This window comes from Nuphar pumila, chromosome 9, assembly GCF_984573655.1.
Source record: "Nuphar pumila chromosome 9, dmNupPumi1.hap1.1, whole genome shotgun sequence".
Lineage (NCBI taxonomy): Eukaryota > Viridiplantae > Streptophyta > Magnoliopsida > Nymphaeales > Nymphaeaceae > Nuphar > Nuphar pumila.
The window spans coordinates 7,720,793-7,730,602 of record NC_143257.1 but is presented as its reverse complement, the minus strand read 5'-3'; the positions used below and the strand labels follow the sequence as shown (position 1 = coordinate 7,730,602).

At 37.9% G+C, this 9,810-nt stretch overlaps 1 protein-coding gene across 1 annotated transcript; it reads right to left on the bottom strand.

Annotated features, from left to right (window-relative positions):
• Positions 1–1,339: 1,339 nt before the first annotated feature.
• Positions 1,340–8,243, bottom strand: LOC149828357 (putative L-gulonolactone oxidase 6). Its single transcript, XM_090017035.1, has 6 exons — positions 7,775–8,243; positions 3,511–3,623; positions 3,263–3,306; positions 2,901–3,178; positions 2,230–2,357; positions 1,340–1,555 (listed from the first exon to the last, which is right to left on the bottom strand). The coding sequence occupies exons 1-6, from the start codon at positions 8,241–8,243 to the stop codon at positions 1,340–1,342; spliced, it is 1,248 nt and encodes a 415-aa protein (XP_089873161.1).
• Between the last annotated feature and the right edge of the window lie 1,567 nt (positions 8,244–9,810).

Below are 9,810 nucleotides of genomic sequence, written 5' to 3'. Positions count from 1 at the left end.
GAACAACTTGAACCAACTAATCTGTCCTTGAACTCACAAAATGCAGAATAATTTGCAATCTGGTCTTTTCATTTCCTGAAGAACCAAAGTGTCTGCATCTAGAATCTCACAAAACTTTTTAATGAAATTTCATACTAAGTGGAAATTCAACTTCTAGGAATAATGCGTACTCAAAATGCCTTCGGGTACTGGTATATATTTCAAGGCTAAATTTGATTTACACAAAAAATTGGTACATATTTAACAGATGAGTTTTAAGGGTAGGAAAGCTGTCACACAAGCCAAGTGGGAACTGAATTTTTAGACTCTAAGCATCTGCTGTGATGAGTGTCCATAGATCCACCTCCAGGTAATATCTTAAGTGTTTAACTTCTCAAGAACAATTTTCACCACTGGTGTCAATTTTGTGGAAGTAATTGCAGTTTGTTTGGTCATATTTCATAATAAATTGCCATAAAACATGAGCATGGTCTGACGTAAATTGTATCTATATCTACTTCACATTCAAGCAAATTATGATCATTAATGATCTGCAACAGCATTCCACACTCCAGGTGCTCCAGGTAGAGCCATTCATGCATTTATACATGATACAACACATTAAATTCAGGCATCAGATGGTGGAAAAATAGGAACTTGCATCACAAAAGATAATGATTTTGTGATGGCCTGTTATAAATTAAAGTATTGCTAGGATTAATGTTTCCCTTTCAGTATGTATGAAAATACTATTGGTAACTTTCTTCTTAAATAGAGAAATAAGATTCATGACATGATTGTTAACTGTATGATATTTTCCCAAAGCTTATTGATTTGGCCTTTGCTCAAATAAATATTCTTCAAATCTCTCTCTCTCTCTCTCTCACACACACACACTCTCTCTCTTTCTCTATTTCCTTTTCTTTTGTTCGGTAGACCAGTTTGCATTAACAGAGTGCATCAAACTGTTGAAGTGCTTGTCAGATACTTGAAACCATCTCTTACATTGTAATACTTAGCTAACTTATCATGTGTGAGACCTCTTCTGAGCGGAAATCCTGCCATCTTTCTCAACTGTACATAATTGCAAGGACCTTTCATTCCGCAACTGCTCCCTACTCTTAAGGAACAGTCCTTACAGTCTAACCCATACCCATCATCAATTTTTCTTTTTTCAAATATATATATATATATATATATATATATATATATATGTTTCTCTTATTTTAGGAAAAGGAAATTACATAGAATGATATTCAACTAGGGATTTCATACCATAGGTCTACCCTTAGACATCCACAAGAAATGCCCTATGATCCAACAAATATTCAATCACAATACACAACAAATCCTGTCTTATTCAGGAGAGCTTTGTGCACACTCTTGCATCTTTATAAACCTTTCCAGGGTGACAAAAGTATCCTTCCTTTGGTGCACAATGCACATCTTCTGAGCATATGCACAATTGTTCCAGCGCGCACCCTTCATTGACAGTGGTAACATTTCCTTGAATGCCGAGAATTTGATCTGTCCATTCACTAGAGAACAAGCCCAAGGGATCATAATCATCTTTAACCTTCAAAAATTTGTTGGAATAAAGCAAAGATATATGCAGCAACAATATAAAATATTAACTTAACAATGGAGTAAAATATTGAAAATCTTTAACACAAAGTAAAAGCAAAAGGTGAGAGATTACACATCTCGTACAACCTCCAAGACCTCTATTTATAGCTAAAAAGTAAACCTATAACTGTCACTTCCTCATTAATAGCCACTACTCATGACCCATTTATAACTCATGAATTACATAACTTACTCCTTAAGTTTAAGAACCACAACACAATCGTGGATTCTAAAACGTCTCTAACGCATACCCACTAACCCATGACTTATGGTTACCCATTCACGTAACCCCCTTTTGCATCATATTCTATCACTCCCCCTTGATGCAAAACTCGATACACCTAAAGTGGATCTGAATTTCACAAACTTTGAATAGCTTAGTGCTTTTGTAAATCCGTCTGCAATTTGGTCATTTGTAGAGCAATATTTCATTGCTACAACTCCATCAGCAATAGCTTGTCTGATAAAATGATGACGCAACTCAATATGCTTGGTTCGTCCATGGAACACAAGATTCTTTGTCATGGCAAAGATTGCTTGATTGTCACAATAGAGTTCCGTTGCATTCGCTTCTTCTTGATGCAAGTCCGCCAAAATTCTTCTTATCCAAATAGCTTGACATACAGTTGCATTCGCAGCAACATACTCTGCTTCTGAAGATGAAAGTGCTATTGTTGCTTGCTTCTTTGACATCCATGACACGGCTCCTGATCCAAGATTAAAGATGAATCCACTTGTGTTTTTCCTGTCATCTACAAAACCAGCCCAATCACTATCAGTAAAGCCAGTTAATTTGAACTCAGAAATTGATTGGTACCAAATCCCATAATTAGTGGTAGCTCGAATATAACGAAGGATCCATTTTGCTGCTCCAAGATGATGTATCGTTAGACACTGCATAAACCTTGAAATTAGGCCAACAGGAAACACGATATCTGGACGAGTCTGTGTAAGATACATTAGCCTTCCAACCAAACTTCTATACAACCGTTCATCAGCCTTCATAGTACTATCATATACTGATAATTTCTCATTAGTATTCATGGGAGTGGAACACGGCTTGCATGACACCATGTTAAACTTCTCAAGTAAGTCTAAAGCATATTTTTCTTGAGAAATAAAAATACCATCAACACTTTGTTGAACTTTAAGTCCAAGAAAATAGTGTAACAACCCTAAATCTGACATTTCAAATTCATGCATCATGTCCTCTTTAAATTCTTCAAAAAGTATACTCGACGAGCCTGTATAAATTATGTCATCTACATAAACAAAAACAATAAGAAAGTCAGTACCTGATCCTTTTACATATAAAGTGTGCTCACTCTCACTTCTGTGAAATCCTCTTTGCATTAGATATGAGTCCAATCTCCCATACCAGGCTCGTGGTGCCTGTTTAAGGCCACAAAGTGCCTTTTTCAACCTGTACACCTTCTCTTCCTTCTCTTTAACAATAAATCCTTGAGGCTGGCAAACATATACCTCTTCTTCCAAGAACCCATTCAAAAATGCAGATTTTACATCAAATTGAAAAACTGACCATTTCATATGAGCTGCTAATGCCAAAATAATTCTAACAGTTTCAAAACGTGCAACAGGAGAAAAAGTTTCTAAAAAATCTACTCCAAATTCTTGAGCATACCCCTTAACGACTAACCTTGCTTTATATTTTTGCACGCTCCCATCTGCATTATATTTAACCTTGTAAACCCATTTCACACCAATAGCATTTTGACATGTGGGTAAATCTACAAGTTCCCAGGTATCATTTTTCTAAATGGCTACCATTTCTTTTTCTATGGATTTTACCCATTCTTGTTTCTCACTAGCATCCTCATAGCACATAGGTTCTTCAACCAACAAGGCAAAAGTACACGATTTATAAATCTCTTTTATGGATCTTACCTTTTTAGGTGGTGAGTCTATGTCCTCATTATCACCATTGTTTTGAGACATACTTGTTGAAGCTTCCATTGTCTTATCAGATGCAAGGGGAACAACCTCTATTTTTGACTTATCTGCATCTTGATTCCAAGTCCAAGAGCTTAATTCATCAAAAATAACATCACGACGAATGATTAAACTCTTAGATGTTGGATTATATAATCGATACCCCTTTGTTGTGTCACTATAACCAACAAAAATGCATTTTTCACTTTTCTTATCCATCTTGCTACGATCACTATAATCGATCAAGGAATAAGCAACACAACCAAAAATTCTCAAATTACTTACATTTGGCTTTCGCTGCCACCATGCCTCATATGGAGTCATGTTACACACAACTTTTGTTGGAGATATATTGAGTAAGTATACTGCTGTGTTCACGGCTTCAGCCCAAAATTCATTTGGGAGTTGTTTTTCAGTCCACATGCTCCTTGCCATTTCCATGACTGTACGATTTTTTTGCTCAGCTACACCGTTTTGCTCTGGTGTTTTTCTTACTGTTAGCTGCCTGCGAATTCCATTTCTTTTGCAAAACTCTTCAAAATCATTAGACAGAAATTCTCCCCCTCTATCTGTACGTAGACACTTTATGACATGCTCACTATCCTTTTCTGCAAAAGCCTTGAACTCTTGAAATTTTTTAAATGCTTCTGATTTTTTAGAGAGAAAAAACACCCAACTCATGCGAGTAAAGTCATCAGTAAGCAATATAAAGTATCTACTATTATTTAAGAATGGAGTGTTCATGGGACCACAAAGATCTGCATGAACTAACTCAAGAGGCCTTCTGGCTCTCCACGTCTTTCCGATGGGAAATGATAAACGATGTTGCTTCCCATATACGCATCCTTCACAAATTCCATCATTACAGGTTATACTAGGCAATCCCAAAACCATGTTTTTGGTTCTTAGTATTTTCAGCCCATTATAATGTAAATGGTCATATCGTAAATGCCAAAGATGTGATGTCTCATCCTCTTTACCAATTAAAGCAACATCATTCACGTGTGTAAATTCAAGAGGAAACATTCTATTAGGTGCCATGTTGACTCTTATAAGAGGTTCACTGTCCATTTTCCTTTTTCTTATTTCACATATTCTATCATAAAAGTTAAGTACATACCCACGTGCGGGATATGTGAAATAAGAAAAAGAAAAATGGACAGTGAACCTCTTATAAGAGTCAACATGGCACCTAATAGAATGTTCCCTCTTGAATTTACACACGTGAATGATGTTGCTTTAATTGGTATAGAGGATGAGCCATCACATCTTTGGCATTTACGATATGACCATTTACATTATAATGGGCTGAAAATACTAAGAACCAAAAACATGGTTTTGGGATTGCCTAGTATAACGTGTAATGATGGAATTTGTGAAGGATGCGTATATGGGAAGCAACATCGTTTATCATTTCCCATCGGAAAGACGTGGAGAGCCAGAAAGCCTCTTGAGTTAGTTCATGCAGATCTTTGTGGTCCCATGAACACTCCATCCTTAAATAATAGTAGATACTTTCTATTGCTTACTGATGAATTTACTCGCATGAGTTGGTGTTTTTTCTCTCTAAAAAATCAGAAGCATTTAAAAAATTTCAAGAGTTCAAGGCTTTTGCAGAAAAGGATAGTGAGCATGTCATAAAGTGTCTACGTACAGATAGAGGGGGAGAATTTCTGTCTAATGATTTTGAAGAGTTTTGCAAAAGAAATGGAATTCGCAGGCAGCTAACAGTAAGAAAAACACCAGAGCAAAACGGTGTAGCTGAGCGAAAAAATCGTACAGTCGTGGAAATGGCAAGGAGCATGTTGACTGAAAAACAACTCCCAAATGAATTTTGGGCTGAAGCCGTGAACAGAGCAGTATACTTACTCAATATATCTCCAACAAAAGTTGTGCGTAACATGACTCCTTATGAAGCGTGGTGGTAGTGAAAGCCAAATGTAAGTAATTTGAGAATTTTTGGTTGTGTTGCTTATTCCTTGATCGATTATAGTGATCGTAGCAAGATGGATAAGAAAAGTGAAAATGCATTTTTGTTGGTTATAGTGACACAATAAAGGGGTATCGATTATATAATCCAACATCTAAGAGTTTAATCATTCGTCGTGATGTTATTTTTGATGAATTAAGCTCTTGGACTTGGAATCAAGATGCAGATAAGTAAAAAATATAGGTTGTTCCCCTTGCATCTGATAAGACATTGGAAGCTTCAACTAGTATGTCTCAAAACAATGGTGATAATGAGGACATAGACTCACCACCTAAAAAGGTAAGATCCATAAAAGAGATTTATGAATCGTGTACTTTTGCCTTGTTGGTTGAAGAACCTATGTGCTACGAGGATGCTAGTGAGAAACAAGAATGGGTAAAATCCATGGAAGAAGAAATGGTAGCCATTTAGAAAAATGATACCTGGGAACTTGTAGATTTACCCACATGTCAAAATGCTATTGGTGTGAAATGGGTTTACAAGGTTAAATATAATACAGATGGGAGCGTGCAAAAATATAAAGCAAGGTTAGTCGTTAAGTGGTATGCTCAAGAATTTGGAGTAGATTTTTCAGAAACTTTTTCTCCTGTTGCACGTTTTGAAACTGTTAGAATTATTTTGGCATTAGCAGCTCATATGAAATAGTCAGTTTTTCAATTTGATGTAAAACCTGCATTTTTGAATGGGTTTTTGGAAGAAGAGGTATATGTTTGCCAGCCTCAAGGATTTATTGTTAAAGAGAAGGAAGAGAAGGTGTACAGGTTGAAAAAGGCGCTTTGTGGCCTTAAAGAGGCACCATGAGCCTGGTATGGGAGATTGGACTCATATCTAATGCAAAGAGGATTTCACAGAAGTGAGAGTGAGCACACTTTATATGTAAAAGGATCAAGTACTGACTTTCTTATTGTCTGTGTTTATGTAGATGACATAATTTATACAAGCTCGTCGAGTATACTTTTTGACGAATTCAAAGAGAACATGATGCATGAATTTGAAATGTCAGATTTAGGGTTGTTACACTATTTTCTTTGACTTCAAGTTCAACAAAGTGTTGATGGTATTTTTATTTCTCAAGAAAAATATGCTTTAGACTTACTTGAGAAGTTTAACATGGTGTCATGCAAGCCGTGTTCCACTCCCATGAATACTAATGAGAAATTATCAGTACATGATGGTACTATGAAGGCTGATGAACGGTTGTATAGAAGTTTGGTTGGAAGGCTAATGTATCTTACACAGACTCGTCCAGATATCGTGTTTCCTATTGGCCTAATTTCAAGGTTTATGCAGTGTCCAACGATACGTCATCTTGGAGCAGCAAAATGGATCCTTCGTTATATTCGAGCTACCACTAATTATGGGATTTGGTACCAATCAATTTCTGAGTTCAAATTAACTGGCTTTACTGACAGTGATTGGGCTGGTTTTGTAGATGACAGGAAAAGCATAAGTGGATTCATCTTTAATCTTGGATCAGAAGCCGTGTCATGGATGTCAAAGAAGCAAGCAACAGTAGCACTTTCATCTTCAGAAGTAGAGTATGTTGTTGCGAATGCAACTGTATGTCAAGCTATTTGGATAAGAAGAATTTTGGCAGACTTGCATCAAGAACAAGCGAATGCAACAGAACTCTATTGTGACAATCAAGCAACCTTTGCCATGACAAAGAATCCTGTGTTCCATGGACGAACCAAGCATATTGAGTTGCGTCATCATTTTATCAGACAAGCTATTGCCGATGGAGCTGTAGCAATGAAATATTGCTCTACAAATGACCAAATTGCAGACGGATTTACAAAAGCACTAAGCTATTCAAAGTTTGTGAAATTCAGATCCACTTTAGGTGTATCGAGTTTTGCATCAAGGAGGAGTGATAGAATATGATGCAAAAGGGGATTATGTGAATGGGTAACCATAAGTCATGGGTTAGTGGGTATGCGTTAGAGACGTTTTAGAATCCACGATTGTGTTGTGGTTCTTAAACTTAAGGAGTAAGTTATGTAATTCATGAGTTATAAATGGGTCATGAGTAGTGGCTATTAATGAGGAAGTGACAGTTATAGGTTTACCTTTTAGCTATAAATAGAGGTCTTGGAGGTTGTACGAGATGTGTAATCTCTCACCTTTTGCTTTTACTTTATGTTAAAGATTTTCAATATTTTACTCCATTGTTAAGTTAATATTTTATATTGTTGTTGCATATATCTTTGCTTTATTCCAACAACCCACCGATGGTGAGTCCCCACCAGTAGGGCGTGTAAGGCAATGCCAGCCCTGCCTTGGCAGCCTCATTTATCACATCCCTCAGCGTCGCACCACTCTCAACCGTAATTGTCATGGTCAACGCATCCACACCGATGGTGCGGTTGAGAAGGTTGGTGCTCACAATGAGGCCCTCATTTCCCCCCGGGCACACCAACTTTGGGATGCTGTGGGAGTAGCCAGTCACCACCTTCATCTTCTGCTTCTTCATGGTAGCCCTCGCCACCACAGCTAGCAGCTCCTGTTCTGAAGCAGGGTATGCTACCTCCGACGCCGAGCAGGTCGACCTGTCTGGAAAAATAGCGTAGGCATTCATCACGGTACAGCTCCTGGACTCGCCCACCGAACACTTCACCACGCTGCCCGGTGGGCTGCAACTGGCCCTGGAGAATACAAGCGCTACGACCATGAGGAGTTCCAGAGGCAAGGTTGTCATTGGATTCAATGTTATTGGTCGGCTAGAAGAATGGAAGGCTTTATTTTGCAGGAAGGTTGGTCTAGAACACTGGAAGCTGGTGCCTTAAAAAGGAAAGGTAGATGACATCGGTTTACTGACTGAAGGAGGTGAAGGGTATTATATTATAGAATTTTTAGGTGGGAGTGGAAATACGTGAATGGAATACAACGTGTTAATTAGGCCTTGTTTTTAGTGAAGCACACTGAAATTATCTGCGGGGATGGAGGTGACGGCCTAACGCATCATTGCTCCTTCGACCTTGCTGATATAGGGGCTCATACAATTATTGACGAAAGAATGGCTCCATTTCATTTCACTTGTGACCGACACAGCTGCAGAGGCAAATGGGTACTAGTCTGAAAGTTTGGAGCAATGTTGTCAGTATCGGAATTGGACCTGTATCGTTTGGCCAACGATTCAGGTGTATCGGGCCCGATATCCTTACTCAAGTATATCGTTCTGAATCGCCCAAAAAATAATTAAAAAATATTATCAAAATGTGACACTCGTTAAAACCATTAAAATAATTAATTTTAAGCTATTTTTTTTACATTTATTAAACAATAGCCAATTCAGGTCAGTATATTATCGATTTTCTGCTGATACAAACACGTAAGGGCCGAGATAGGCCGATATGCACCGATACTCACTACATTGGATTGGACTTGAGCAAAGATTGATTCTCGTAAATGTGCTGGTTTTGTTTCTTGGTGTGAGTCTTGCGAGCATCATTGCTGCTGGCAGGCAAAGGATGTAACCTCATGTTCAACATGACCTGATCTGCTTCTTCTCCCAAGAGGGTCCAGATTAGGTCCTTTGTCAAATGAGATCTACTCTCATCTGACAATCCTGATCATTAAAAAAACTGTCAAGATCTTGACACGTGGCCCACTTTTTTTTTTTCACAGACGATGGCAGCGTTACTCCATTAGGTTTTGGAATTCAAAACAGTAAAAAAAATAATAGAAAAAGGGAAAAGGGAAAGTGGATCACTTTCTTCTCTCACTCACTCTCTCTCTCCAGCCCTTAACCTCTGCAAGTGAAGAGAATAGTAGGTGCCTGAGAGGTTCCAGTGAGGTTGTGCATTTGAAGGGAAACAAAGTAAGATGGGGAAGAAGCCACCCAATCGTCGGACATTTCAGGGGGTTCAACCCTCCATCGTATTCCCACCAACATCTTTCCATGAATTGTGTTGCAAAAGCTCCTTTTCTTTTTTCTTTCAATATCCTGGGTACAATGAAACTGGGTTTCAGATGCTAGAGGGAAATGGCATGAGGAGAGGCCACAAGAGAAATAGGGAGAGAGAGGACCGCTTGGTCTCATGGGTCCAAAACCCACAGTTGTCCTATCTTCAAACTTTTTACCCCAATTAGTTTTTGAAAAATTGAACAATTTTAATTTCCTAACTTAGAAGAAGCAAGTAACTCATTTCATTAGCAGTCAAAATCTCTCTAAACATCTTGATGGGTCCATCGTTCATCCACCAGAGTATATTATCAAAGAAGAAAAAGATGACAAAGGAGTTGTGATTTCTTCGGTTCATATT

Bases quoted from the DNA above. Each gene is read 5' to 3' on its own strand.
- LOC149828357 (XM_090017035.1), bottom strand. From the start codon at position 8,243: ATGACAACCTTGCCTCTGGAACTCCTCATGGTCGTAGCGCTTGTATTC. The intron at 3,624-7,774 runs GTGGGTTGTTGG...ATCAAGATGCAG, and splicing joins CTGGTGGGGACTCACCATCG to ATAAGTCAAAAATAGAGGTT. The intron at 1,556-2,229 runs GTATGTCAAGCT...AAATTTTTGAAG, and splicing joins ATGTTGCTGCGAATGCAACT to GTTAAAGATGATTATGATCC.